This window comes from Aspergillus aculeatinus (genome assembly GCF_003184765.1).
Source record: "Aspergillus aculeatinus CBS 121060 unplaced genomic scaffold BO66scaffold_37, whole genome shotgun sequence".
Taxonomy (NCBI): Eukaryota; Fungi; Ascomycota; class Eurotiomycetes; order Eurotiales; family Aspergillaceae; genus Aspergillus; species Aspergillus aculeatinus.
In genome coordinates this window covers 206,891-220,005 of record NW_020291506.1, presented here as the reverse complement: position 1 = coordinate 220,005, position 13,115 = coordinate 206,891, and the positions used below count along the sequence as shown (strand labels likewise).

At 57.6% G+C, this 13,115-nt stretch overlaps 7 protein-coding genes across 7 annotated transcripts in view; 4 read left to right on the top strand and 3 right to left on the bottom strand.

Annotated features, from left to right (window-relative positions):
- Positions 1-19: 19 nt before the first annotated feature.
- On the top strand, positions 20-1,911 carry BO66DRAFT_393323 (MFS general substrate transporter). The gene has a single exon (XM_025647733.1). It carries the CDS (start codon positions 144-146, stop codon positions 1,854-1,856), a length of 1,713 nt encoding a protein of 570 aa, XP_025501945.1. The 5' UTR covers positions 20-143; the 3' UTR covers positions 1,857-1,911.
- Positions 1,912-2,198: 287 nt separating this feature from the next.
- On the top strand, positions 2,199-3,371 carry BO66DRAFT_393322 (uncharacterized protein). Its single transcript, XM_025647732.1, has one exon. The coding sequence runs from the start codon at positions 2,230-2,232 to the stop codon at positions 3,295-3,297; it is 1,068 nt and encodes a 355-aa protein (XP_025501944.1). The 5' UTR covers positions 2,199-2,229; the 3' UTR covers positions 3,298-3,371.
- Positions 3,372-3,547: 176 nt separating this feature from the next.
- On the bottom strand, positions 3,548-4,159 carry BO66DRAFT_440502 (uncharacterized protein; the record flags this gene model as incomplete). The annotated part of the gene is made up of 3 exons (XM_025651262.1): positions 3,548-3,744; positions 3,807-3,883; positions 3,951-4,159. The coding sequence occupies 3 exons, from the start codon at positions 4,157-4,159 to the stop codon at positions 3,548-3,550; spliced, it is 483 nt and encodes a 160-aa protein (XP_025501943.1).
- Positions 4,160-7,551: 3,392 nt separating this feature from the next.
- BO66DRAFT_327682 (uncharacterized protein) lies at positions 7,552-8,742 on the top strand (the record flags this gene model as incomplete). The annotated part of the gene is made up of 2 exons (XM_025643964.1): positions 7,552-8,095; positions 8,135-8,742. 2 exons carry the CDS (start codon positions 7,552-7,554, stop codon positions 8,740-8,742), a joined length of 1,152 nt encoding a protein of 383 aa, XP_025501942.1.
- Positions 8,743-8,924: 182 nt separating this feature from the next.
- BO66DRAFT_440500 (RBP protein) lies at positions 8,925-9,414 on the bottom strand (the record flags this gene model as incomplete). Its single annotated transcript, XM_025651261.1, has 2 exons — positions 8,925-9,184; positions 9,270-9,414. The coding sequence occupies 2 exons, from the start codon at positions 9,412-9,414 to the stop codon at positions 8,925-8,927; spliced, it is 405 nt and encodes a 134-aa protein (XP_025501941.1).
- A 1,382-nt stretch (positions 9,415-10,796) lies between these two features.
- On the top strand, positions 10,797-12,885 carry BO66DRAFT_472956 (terpenoid synthase; the record flags this gene model as incomplete). Its single annotated transcript, XM_025653006.1, has 6 exons — positions 10,797-10,819; positions 10,873-10,972; positions 11,027-11,376; positions 11,435-11,605; positions 11,658-11,948; positions 12,003-12,885. 6 exons carry the CDS (start codon positions 10,797-10,799, stop codon positions 12,838-12,840), a joined length of 1,773 nt encoding a protein of 590 aa, XP_025501940.1. The 3' UTR covers positions 12,841-12,885.
- Positions 12,885-13,115, bottom strand: part of BO66DRAFT_421773 (phytoene desaturase family protein) — a gene marked incomplete at its 3' end in the record, with an annotated part of 2,138 nt that continues 1,907 nt past the window's right edge. Inside the window, exon 5 of the mRNA XM_025649992.1 lies at positions 12,885-12,908. Within this exon, the coding sequence (XP_025501939.1) occupies positions 12,885-12,908 (24 nt within the window). The remainder of the gene's footprint in view (positions 12,909-13,115) is intronic.

Sequence of the window (13,115 nt, the reverse complement as noted above, 5' to 3'; positions counted from 1 at the left end):
GTTCTGCCAAGAATTGCAAGCTAATTTAAGCATTCTCTATCTGATTGACAGTGGGGCATTTTCCACTGGTTTTATGCCTCGTTCTGCTTGCTCTAGTCATACCATCACAACTGCCCGACTAATCTCATGCGCCGCTCATCACAATGACCACGCCTGACACCCACCCCACCGATCAACCTGACAATCAACCCGATGATCAAACCAACACAACCCAAGAAACAATCGACAAGAAGATCGAGTTAACACCCGACGACAAGAAAACCCAACGCCGACAATCCGAATCCGACCACCCGACCACCTCCCAAACCGAACACGCAGCGCAGCGTTCCTCCGACGAAAGCGATGGGTCCCTCTCCCGCAAACCCCGACCAGACGGCAAGCGGGAGCTCAGCGAGGACGACTGCTACGACAAGTTGGGCTTTTCTTTCCCGTGGTACAAGAAATGGACGATCCTAACCGTGATCTTCATGGTGCAGATGTCCATGAACTTCAACACGGGCGTGTACTCGGACGCCCTCACGGGCATCGAGGAGACGTTCGGCGTCAGCGCGCAGGCGGCGCGGGTGGGCCAGATGATCTTCCTGGTGGCGTACGCGTTCGGCTGCGAGCTGTGGGCGCCCTGGAGCGAGGAGTTCGGGCGGTGGCCGATCATGCAGCTGAGTCTGTTCCTGGTCAACATCTGGCAGATCCCGTGCGCGCTGGCGCCGAACTTCGGGACGATCGTCGTGTGCCGGTTCCTGGGTGGGTTGAGTTCCGCCGGGGGGTCGGTGACACTGGGGATGACGGCTGATATGTGGGAGGCGGACGATCAGGGGTTCGCGGTGGCGTATGTGGTGCTCTCCTCGGTGGGCGGGTCGACCATCGGGCCCGTCTTCGGCGGGTTCATCGGCCAGTACCTCACCTGGCAGTGGGTGTTCTGGGTGCAGTTGATCTTCGGCGGCGTCACGCAGCTGCTGCACTTTTTCCTGGTGCCGGAGACCCGCGCCACCGTGCTTCTGGACAGGGAAGCCAGGCGCCGTCGCCAGTCGGGCGAGGATCGTGCGGTTTACGGACCGAACGAGCTCAAGACGAATCGTCTGGAGTTGCGCGAGATCCTGCGGATCTGGAGACGGCCGTTCGAGATGTTCGTGCGCGAGCCCATCGTCTTGTTTCTGTCGCTGCTCTCCGGGTTCTCCGATGCGTTGATTTTCACCTTCACGGAATCGTTCACCCTCGTTTTCGACCAATGGGGCTTCAACACCCTGACCAACGGGCTGGCGTTCTGCGCCATCCTGCTGGGATACATCATCGCGTACCTTATCTTCCTCCCGGACATCTGGCGCCAGCGGAAGATCCGCCAGAAGCACGGCTCGGCGGCGCGCCTGGCCGAGCGACGGCTACTGTTGCTGCTGTTCCTCGCACCCCTCGAACCGATCGGCCTGCTGGGCTTTGCGTGGACCTCGATCGGCCCCGCCTACGCGCCGTGGATCGCCCCGTTGATCTTTGCCTGTCTGATCGCCATCGCCAACTACGCCATCTATATGGCGACCATCGACTACATGGTCGCCGCCTACGGACCGTACTCGGCCTCGGCGACGGGGGGCAACGGATTTGCGCGGGACTTCCTGGCGGGCATCGCGACCATGTACGCGACGCCGCTGTACGAGAACATCGGCGGGAAGTTTCACCTGGCGTGGGCGTCGACGCTGCTGGGGTGCATTGCGGCGCTGGTGGCGGTGCCGATCTACATCTTCTACTGGAAGGGGCCGGCGATCCGGCGGCGCAGTAAATTCGCGCAGACGCTGGCGGCGGATCGGGAGAAGCACGCGGGGCGGCGGGCGAGTCGGTTGCGGGAGGAGGAGATGCCCTACGCGTAGATGCTTCATTATCTTGTATATAAAAAAGAGAGGGGTAATGCACATCCAACCTGGCTTTCACTCAGCTATCCAGTCTCTACACAGTATCCGATAGATCCGAACCCACCTCCCAGTAAGAAGCAACCACCTGCACCCTTCACATCCCTGTCCAGACCCGCCAAGCTGCACAACACCAATAGTCCATGCAAAGCCACGCCAAGCAAGGGTGCAACGTAGCACCAGCCAGCCCACCAGCAGGCGTCGATCACCCGTTCCTCCCGCGTAGCTCCCGCACCCTATTTTAGTTATTTAAGCACCCCCCTCCCGCCGAGCCACCCTAGTAAGGTACAGTCCTTAAATCCCCCAAACCGTGCCCCTCGGCCAATCCCACAAAATGCACATCCCCCTCAACCTCCTCACCCTGGGAACCCTCTCCCTCTCCCTCCTCTTTCTCGGCAGCACAACCGCCACAACCGTCCACACAAAATTCCAATACCGCACAAACGGCACCTGGCTCGAAAACCTGGCCCTGGGGCCAGCCCCCGCCCCCCAGGACCCCAACTCCACCCAGACCCTCCTCGTCACCCGAATGGACGTCCCGGAGCTCTGGACAATCGACATCTCCACCGGCCAGGGAGAAATGGTCGCCACCTTCCCCAACGCAACCGCCTGCATGGGAGTCACCCCGCTCGCGCGCGAGGGGGTCTACGCGGTCGTCGCGGGTCGACTCCAGATCACGGATATCGGCCACCCTGTTCCGGGGTCGTGGGGGGTATACTCTGTCGACCTTTCGGGTGGGAGTGGGTCAGGTGCAGTGTCCGTGCGGAAGATAGCGGATGTGCCGGGGGCGGGGTGGTTGAATGGGATGACTCTCTCCCCGGCCGGGAGGTCTGGGTCTGGAGGCAAGGGCGAGGGCGAGGGTGGGACGGGGGTCGTGCTGATGGCCGACTCGGTGAACGGGGTGATCTGGCAGCTGGACACGCAGACCGGGACGTACGGCGTGGCGCTGAACGATCCGGCGAGTATGGCGGCGTCGCCGGCGGATCCTTTGGGGCTGGGCGTCAACGGGGTGCGCGTGTGGCGCGGCTTCGTCTACTACTCGACTGACGCTGCGCAGGCGGTGTTTCGGGTCCCGGTGGGGTGGGATGATGCCTTGCGGGCGGTGCGAGCGGCGGGCGCGGTGGAGACGGTGGCGGAGAAGGTCGTGGTGGATGATTTCGCGGTCGCGGAGGATGGCGGGTTGTATTTGATGGCGGTGGCGGAGAACCAGGTGGTTAGGGTGACGGCGGATGGGCGGCGGTCGGTGCTGGCCGGGGCGAGGGATAGTGCCCTAGTGGCTGGGTGTACGTCCGGAGTGGTTTCAGGGGATGGGCGGCGGTTGTTTGTCACGACGAATGGGGGGCATATCACCCCGCCGCAGGGGAGGGAGGAGCCGGCGAAGCTGGTGGAGATTGTCCTGTAGCAGGGGGGTGTGCTTACGGTTGACAAGTGAAGTGCGGTAGATTTCATTCGAATGTTTAAATACCAGTGGTTAAGATACAAGAATAACAGTCAATATCAAACCCAGACAACGAGGAGCAGCTTTTCAGAACAAGCATGTTACAGTCTCCCGGAGTTCATATCCCACATCCCTTCACCCTAACCATCAACCCTATAAAGCACTTCCCCTGCCTACGTCCACCATACTCCCTCACAACCCTCCCCACATCAGCTTACGCCTCAAACTCCACCTCCACGTCCCTTTCCACCTCCACATCCCTCTCCACCTCTACATCCCGTCGACCACCCGGACTACCACCACTGACCCCAGCCGCCGCCGCCGCGGCAGCAGCCGGCGGAGGAGGGGCCACGGGCAGAGGCAGCGGTGGGCCAGGCTGAGGCGTGCAGGGCTCGCACTTGGGGATTTTGGCTACACAATGTCAGTGCCCTCACCACCGCCTTCCCACCTTTGAATAGGACCCCATGACTTACAGATTCCCTTGCAGTGTTTGGTATCGATCCGTCCACCCCAGATATAGCACTTGTCTGCCGGGACATAGTACCAGTTGCTGCATTGAGCGTCAGCGGGAGCCACAAACGCAAGATGGGTCAGACACGATGGGTCCGGTTGCGTACTTGATCCCCTTGTACCGCTCGCCGTCCGTCCACAGACAGCTGACGTCGCGGGTGAGCCCCTTGGTGATGAAGGTGCGCTTGCTGTACCCGCAGGCCAGGGCGGGGCACTTGAAGCAGTCGAAGTAGTTGTGGACCTGGCCGCGGACGTCGCAGGTCACGGCGGCGGTGAGGGCGGCGTAGGCCAGGAGGAGCAGGGTGAAGAAATGCATGATGATCTGAACAGTAGCCTTGTGTTACGTTGAGTCTGATATGATCGATGTAGCTTTGCGAGTGTCTTTGCGATGCGATGTCGTATACAGCTTGGAGACAGATCGGCGAGAGCGAAGGAGCTATTTATCTTCCCAACCCTACTATGAGCGCTATCCCTCGCGCATAGTAAACCCCCGTCCCGCTGCTGCACTGAATAATGACGTCCACGACACCCCTTGGCGAATCTTGGCATAACACCGCCCGCGCCGATGTTGCTCTCCAGCAATATCGTTTGGTTCTCATCAAGATCTCCGACCTCGTGTTCCGCTTCCTAAGAACGTCACGGGCCTCATCTCCACGCAAAGTCAATGCTCGGGATGGGATCAAACTTCTTCCAGTCAGGATACGAGCCCGGCAGGTGATCATCCTCGGGTCGGACAATTCACCCGCGATACTATTTTAAGCCGCATCAGAGATGGTAGTAGTGGAAAGCTGCAGGTCCCGTAATGTGCCTGGGTACCAGATCTACGGGCTGTCATATTTAGAGACCATGTTCGTATTCTGGGCTGGAACCTTGGGTCGGCTTCCCGAGGACAATGACGTTGGGGGGGCTGCCGAGACCCTGATCCACCGGGTCGGAACACGATTTCACTGCCTCCGTGGAAGCTCGTATCTGTGTTGTGGGGGGGATTGGGGGGCGGTGGTCTAGTGTTGTTCTTGTCGCAAGGGGCGGTGTTGGGCGGTAGCGTTAGTTAAGATTATTTGTTCGGGGGCAGGTGAACTATAGTTGGTTCTGATGTGCAGTTGACACTGTGTAGATACATTCGTTTGTGGAAGTTGTTCTCGCACCCTCCTACGTCGGACTGGTACTATCGCATAAGCACGGAATTGTACATCCCCGGACTTAGCATCTATGAATTGCTGGTGGTTGGTAGATATTTCTTGCAGGGTCACTTCCGAGACAGCTATATTCTACGGTGGCAACACCGAGAACTGGACGACTCTGGTGGATGTCCAGGTCGGGATGCCCAGCCATCGCCAGTGCCCAGGTAGATGCTTGGCGATGCTGGGCACAAGGCTTGATTTGCCAGGTTTCTCTTGCGCAGGCCATATCTCGCGGAGACCTCTGTCTACGACTATGGCAGGTCAGGGAGAGAAGGTTTGTGGCGGCATGGCATGTTACACCACGATGAAGTAGTCCTTTGAGCTAGCCTGAACCTTCCCTCCCTCGAACAACAAAGGAGATGGCTTAAGCAATGAGCAATTCTGGGAGAGCCTCCATCTTCTCAAATGGTATGACCCCGGAGCAGAGGTGTTCTCTGAGCAAGGGATGAAGAGGGAAAGAATCAATTCAATCCTTGATTCACCAGATCCTCCGCCAAGCATCTCAACTCATACTCCGCTTCCAAGCCCTAAGCCCCTAGTGCGGGATACCCCGGAGCGAAAATCTCCACCTGCCGCGCCCGCCCTGCTGGAGAGTAATCTGTGAGCCGTAAGTCTCCTTGCTGCTGTATGGAGTCGATGCTAGCAATGATAAGTCCATGTGGAGTCTGGAAGTAGAGATTAGAGGTACATAGTAGTGCATTGTAACTTGCTATTTCTTCAAGGGAGCTGCAGGTAAACAGGAAGTAAGAGATGAAAATATCACGTACGGATCAGGCCGCAATGGTAATAAGGATGCTCGTCGATCAACCGGTGTAACTTCCAGCCTTGCATGCGCGCCACGGCATCTCAGCCCCCATGGGCCACGGCTGCAGGCGCGTCGAGGCCGCAACCTCTCCGTTGGACTGGAAGGAGTAGAGGGCGACCGGCTCAGTAATCAGCGCTTCTTGGTCGATCACGGTGAAGACCTGGTGCTTGGCGTCGAGGAGCACCTGACCCTAGCGCGTCATCGATAGGGACCGGAAGTCGGCGGGTCCGAGGTAGTAGAGCGACATCAGGTGGGTGGTTTCAGGTGGGGAATGGGGGTCGCGGCGGGGATCTGGGGATGGGGTCGTTGCCGGTGGTGCTGTAGCGCAAGGGGTGGGCAATGCTTTGGTTTTCATGGGTGTAGTTTCGAAAGTGTTCGTGTCAACCCACGGGGAGAGCAAATGAATTTCTTCGGGTGGCGGGGATTCCAGGTGGAATTTCGGGATGGTGGAGGTAATATGAGACAGCCGGGGGTAGAGAGGCGCAGCAATGGTATGACTACGAAAAGTGCAGAACCTCGACCGTAGAGGCTAGGTTTACTCTGAGGTTTCCAGACCTAACAGGGTTGCTATTTCATACGTCGCGGAGGTGTTGATACGCAGCCGCCCATCTTTACATCAGAGTACGTTTATGTTGCGATTCATCGGCCGCGGTCTGGCTTTCCACTCATTCCTCCTGCAAAAGAAGATCAGACGAGTCTTAGCGGATAAAGAGAGTCGAAGGGGTAGAGACCTGCACAAGTAACACCATTCCCTCGCTGTCCCGCGCCTGTCGTCGTCGTCGAGGTCCGGACCAGGATCCCGTTGAACACACATTAGAATTTCACCCGGCCAGAGCTCCTCTTCAGAAATTAGTGGTACAAGCATGATCAGTCTGAGATAAGCCTCGTTAGGCTTGGAGTTTCGGAGGAGATGGCGATACCATGCAGGTTGACAGAGGCGAGTACGTGGGGTGCTTTGAAGCAGAATTGGGAAAATATAAAACCTCAAGACGCGACGAGTGCGCACTGCAATGCAGGAGACCTAGTGGAGTGAACCGAACTTCGGAGACTCAATCTTCTTGAACTGGCTAGGTATCTCCAATTTCGGTAGTAAGTGGGGAGGTCGGAGTATCTCGCGTGCACTCCTAAGTTTCATCACAGGCTACTGTACTTCGTGTGTCAAAAGCGTCAGCTTTGTTAGATATTTATTAGAGGGTCAAGCCTCGGAGAGCGCAAGAAGAAGTCCTGAAGGCCTAGTAGGTAGGGCTGTGGAGGCCTAGGGCAGAAATAGTGTAGATGAAGTTTGAGCTAGGCAGCGACGTGGCGGCCTGAGAATTCTGGCTCTCTTGGCAGGATTGCCCTGAATGCTATGCTCAACCGTACTGTGCACTCTGCAATCAGCCAGACTAACTGCCAGAGAGATATGTGTGATCAGACAGTCAGATTCCCTCCATGCGACCCCGTGCAATGCTGGTACCTGTGAATCGGTGCCTAGCCGCCCCACCCTGGAACCCGTAATCGATCCACCCTAGCGCGCACAAGTTGACCACTAAAGAAAAAAGAGTTCAGACATGCCACTGGAACAAAAGGCAGGTAGCGCTTAAATACCTCTTGATAGTGCATGTATCCTTGCAATGAAGACGCAACGTTGAATCTATTTCGCCCAACCCGTGTGAACATTCTATGCACTGCACAGCGCGTGTCTTTCGTCATCGAGAACCCAACCCTATCCCATTACCGATCATGGCCGACCATTCCTCTCCTATCCCAGATGCAACCCCACCTGCAGCCACCAACCCAGACCCCGACCCAACCATGCTTTCCGCCCTCACCCGCTTCCGCGCGCGCATGCGGACCGCCAACCGCGCCTTCATCCAATCCCGCATCGCCGAGATCGAAACCCGCGACCCCAGCGCCCCCGACCAGACGAAGATCCAGCGCATGGCGGAGTGGCGTCACTGCGACTGGAATCCTGCGCCCGACCGCTGGGACGAGGGAACGCCCTATCTCCAGATGGTGGACGAGGACGCCGTGCCCGACCGGCGCATGGACGGGGTCTACCCGACGCGGCTGCGCACCGAGACCGCGCGGCAGATTTACCTGGATATGCTGCAGGGGGTGTTCCAGCGGCAGGCGGAGGCGCGGGCGGCCAAGGAAGGGAGCGAGCATCCCGGGGTGATCCCGCGGTGCGAGGAGCTGGGCCGGTTCCTGCGGCACGCGCACGAGGTCCGGGATCCCGATCTGCGGCACTCCGGGGTTGCGGAGTTTGAGGCTGGGTTGTACATCCGTTTTGAGGATGAGGAGGTGGAGGGGATTGGGGAGGGAGTGGAGGGTGAGGGTGGGGAGGACGAGGATGAGGAGGGTCGACGGCGGCGGCAGGAGCGCGAAGACCGGTACCATGAGTGTGTGCGCACAAAGTGCGAGCATCTGCGGCAGTCGCTGGAACAGCCCAACAGCTATCGATCGTCGCTGTTTGGTAGGGCGACGATTGTGGCTGATGTGGATTGCGATCTGGAGGTCAAGGCTGGGGTTCTCACTGGGGCAGAAGGGTATCAGGGGCAGTGGCCCCGGTGGTATAGTGCCTATCTCTACTGTCGGAAATATCCTGATGACGATGAAGAAGAGGGTGAGGAGAGGGATGGAGATGGGGAACAGAAGAAGATGAGGTGGAATGATGATGTCCCAGACTCGCCCAATATTGGTGAATGGGGATGGCGGATTGTCTTCATGGAGGTGGACTACTGCGACCCCTGGGAGCCGCAACAGCTGTACGGGCGCAGACCGCGCTTTGACTCCATCCCCGAGTTCCTGGACTGGTACAGTAGCTGGCCAGATCATTTGACTGAGCGACAGTTGCTAAGTTATCGCCGGCACGCGCGGGGATGGGACGGCTGTCAGACCGACTGTGAGTCGGAGTGTGAGGATCACTGTTGAATAGGGTCTCGATTACGTACCACCGGGAGAACTACAAAGTACCCAACAGGAGCCGAATACCGATATATACCTGGCAAATTGAAGTGATTATTCATTCGGTCTGACGAGTAACATAACGTAAATATAGAGTCCATCAATTTAGCCAATCTTCTAAGAACAGAGCCATGATGATCAACTCAACATCACCGGGGCCAGGGTAGAGCTGGAATCCACATGAACAAGCCATCATGGACAATTCCACAGCCGGAGCAAGTAATCTCATGCCCAGGACTATCAGCCTTAGGCCCGTGCACCAGTACGTCCAACATGAACGCCTTGCCGTGGATGCCGGCATACAGAGCATTGTGGACGAGGTCGTCGAGCCCGGAGTGCTTGCCGCAGCCGGAGCAGACGGCACGCTCTCGCATCATGCTGTTGCCACGCAGAGTGAGGAGGGATTTGTCTTGATGTGATTCAGTTTGAGTTCCCAAGCTGAGGAGCGGATCTTGAATTGATGGCGCTATCGAAAGTGATACGTGGGGACATACCATCCACGTCGAGCATCTCTGCGATATGATTTCTTTCCGCATTGGAGAGGATCCAGTGGTAGCCCTTCTCGCCTGCGGGCAATTGGAGGATCTCAGAAGGGGGTGGAGTGTCGATGGGAACTTGGTGGACGGGGAGGGAATGCATTCTGCCTGGATTGCTGTTAGAATGGGGATTCCTAGTGTAGACTGTTCTAGGTGTCTAGATGCTGGATGGGTTCCTTCTGTTAAAACCCGATCGATTGTTGGGAGTCGTCGCCCGGATATATGTGTCACCTTGTAAGGAATGGACGTCGTCAGCTGGGACTAGACGCCGGAGGATGAAACCTTGCTTACGAGGAATACTGTGGAAGCAAGGGCCTGTGAACGATACACATGAGACATTTCGCCTTCTATGCTATACATATTCTTCTAGTCGTCATGTGCACAGTCCTATTTCGTGTTACATGGCGATCGTCCGCACAAACCCGGCTCCGGGGTCAAGTCAGCATGACAGGTGCAACAGTCTTGGCATTATGTCTGCACAATCCAATATGACAACACCTGCAGAATATGCGCGTGTTATAATTTCAGAGCCTGAACCACCAAGGCTCTAATATCGAGCCAGGTGCCAGCTCACTGATGCGGGTAATACCCACCACAGCCTGCCAGCATCGTGCATAAATGGCGCAGTGACTGACTCCACTATAATCGCCACCAAGTCACAAAAGATGCTGGATGGACCATGAGCGACTGAGTGAATGCCAGACGCGGGTGACCAACACGAGCAAGAGGTGATGGTTCCGTCAGGCAAACATGAGACCATTGAGTTGAGCATCATATGAACCAACGATAATACTCCATCAATGCAACCAAACCACAACAATTCAAGATTGAGTTTATCCAGCGTCCACCTCCTTTGCCACTACCCTAATCTCGAGCAACGGAATCCGGCGTCGCAGGTTTTAAGCTACGCGCTCAGAATAAGTATCAAGTATCTCGGTATCCACCTGGAAGTAACGGCGTGCCGGTACATTCGGCCATCCAGTCAGCGCCTTGGCTGGACCGACCATGGATCTGTCTGATAGTCTGACTTGACCAACCTTGAACCTTGAAGAATGTGGGGAATCCCTCCTGCTCCCACATCAACAAGCTTCGAGCCATGCTAACGAGATTCCACATCGCACGCTTTTTCCCCGGATTCTCACTCTTACTTTCCCAGAACAAGACCAGAGGTTTCGCTTCCCGGATTCCGAGCGATTGCGCTTGATTTTGCCGACCGAAATCCGGAGATTTCAAGATTGAGTGATCGCCACTCCCGCCGGCGTACCCGCAAGCAGGCAGCGCGAGTCAGGGCACGGGCACTAACGGGCACGGTCTTACCCGGCGTCCAGCCCCAATCCTTGCCGCATGGATGCGACCTTGCATCACCGCACATCAATGACGCCAACAATTCACTGATTCACTGTCACACTCGTCACCGCCTACCGCCTTGTATTTATGGGATCAACACCACTGCCTCTGGTGTAAAGGACCAGCTACACGATCATCATGGGGGCTCAGTATCTGTTGTTGTGAGTGTCGATCTTACCCATTAGAGAATACCGCTAACGAGTACATCAACCAGCCACTGTACCTACACCATCCCGGTCGCAGCCCTACTAACGATATTCTACTACCCGTTCTTTACGAGCAGAGACACCTGCAAGATCACATTTTTGAATATTGTACCCCCACCCTCTGCCCCCTTTGCCTTCAAAACGAAACCTGATGAATGGTAGCTAGCGGTAACAGCCACAATACCATGGGACTCCTACCTGATCCGCCACGGGATCTGGTCCTACCCCCGGGACGCCACCTTCAACCGAACCCTCTACGACATCCCGCTGGAGGAAGTTGCCTTCTTCGTCCTGCAGACCTCCATCACGGGGCTGGTGTACTGCATCTGCTCCAAAGCGTTGGTGCTGCCCATGTACCTGCCCGTGCAGCCGGTGCGGCGAGCGCGAAGTCTGGGGGGACTGGGGTTGGTCGCGTCGTTTGCGATCGGGATGATTTGCTTTGTATCAGGGGGAGGAGGGACGTATTTCGGGTTGATTGTGATTTGGGCTTCGCCGGTTGTTTTTCTTCAATGGTGGGTGGCTTCCTCTGCTCCCGCAGGGACCGATCAAGGGAGGGCTAACGCTGGTCAGGATGCTGGTCGCCCCGTTCATCCTCAGTCTTCCGTGGAAAGTGACTACCCTTCCGATCGTCCTTCCGACCGTGTATCTGTGGATCGCGGATCGCAGCGCCATGGCCGCGGGGGTGTGGTCGATTGCACCCGCAACGCAATTGGGGGTTCATGTTTTCGGGCTGGAGATTGAGTATTCCCCCTCATCATTTCCATTGTCTATGTGTAAGCTAAGAAACCCGCAGGGAAATGCTCTTCTTCCTCGTGACGAATGTGATGATCGTCTTCGGCCTGGTTGGGTTCGACTACGCCTGCGCGATGGCCGACTACACCACCATCTGCACGGGTGATGCGCCCGGCACGACGCGCGATGCGGTGAAGGACGTCCGACAGGCGGTGATCCACCCCCCGGCCATTCAAGCTTCAGTTATCACCGATCTCCAGCAGGCGGTCGCACGGCTGCACGAGAAGAGCCAGAGCATGTTCGTGGGGAGTGCACTGTTCCAGGGCCCGGTGCGGGTGGATTTGATCTACGTGTACGCCTCCCCTTACCCATTGCCCCAGCAGTGAACCCCGCTCACAAAAACAAGATACTCCTTCTGCCGCGTGATCGACGATCTCATCGACGAAGCCGAAGACGCAGGGGAAGCACAGTTCTGGATCGCAGAGTGCCGGCGGTGTCTGGACGCGCGGATCCGCCCGAAGGACCAGCCACGCTGGGCGAGCCCTAAGCCCCCGTACGATCGAGCCAAGCAGGCCCTCCTGCACCGCGCAATAGCCACCCTGCCGCTGGCCCGAATGACCACGCAACCCCTCTACGACCTCCTCAGGGGGTTCGAAATGGACCTTGCGTTCACCGCTCAGTCCACTGAAACGTCCACGGAAAAGCACAAGGTGATCTTCCCAATAGCAACAGAACACGACCTCGACCGCTACGCGACCTACGTCGCCAGCACGGTCGCCGAGCTCGTCCTGGACCTCCTCCACCACCACTACAACCAATCCCAACTCTACAGTCACACCGCAATGGCGTTCGCCGGCCGCGAGATGGGCAAGGCGCTGCAGTGCGTCAACATCGCGCGGGACATCCACCGCGACGCGGCCATCGGGCGCGTCTACATCCCGACAACCTGGCTGGCCGAGGCCGGGCTCACCCCGGCGGATATCCTGGTGAATCCCCGGTCGCCGGCGGCGTACGCGATGCAGGCGAGGTTGCTGGACAAGGCGGAGGGGCTGTATGGTAGGGCGAGGGGGGCGATCGAGGAGTTGCCGGCTGGGGTACGAGGGCCGGTGCGCACGACGGTGGAGAGCTATATGGAGATTGGGCGGTATCTGCGGGAACGGAGGGGAGAGAGTCTGCGGACGGCGCGGAAGATGCGCTTGCCGGTGGGGAGGAGGGTAAGGGTGGCGTGGCTGGGGATGTTGTAGTGGCGTGCAGCTAGGGGTGAAGGCCGGGTCATGAATAAAATTGTTTAGACGTCAATTCCTAGCGAGATCTGTTGCATGAAAGTTACTATGCTAGCTTCGACGCGTACTATCTCCCATCCATAAGTATAAACCCCCACCCCAGAACACACAAACCCCTCTCAAACAAGCCTAAACCACAGCCAAACCGGCGGCCACCCCACCCCCAAAGACAATCCCGCCAGCAACACCGCCACCACCACCACCACCACCAAGCCCAACCCCCCAGAACCCCCCCA

Excerpts from the sequence above, each read along its gene's own strand:
- BO66DRAFT_393323 (XM_025647733.1), top strand. The coding sequence starts at position 144 with ATGACCACGCCTGACACCCACCCCACCGATCAACCTGACAATCAACCC.
- BO66DRAFT_393322 (XM_025647732.1), top strand. The coding sequence starts at position 2,230 with ATGCACATCCCCCTCAACCTCCTCACCCTGGGAACCCTCTCCCTCTCC.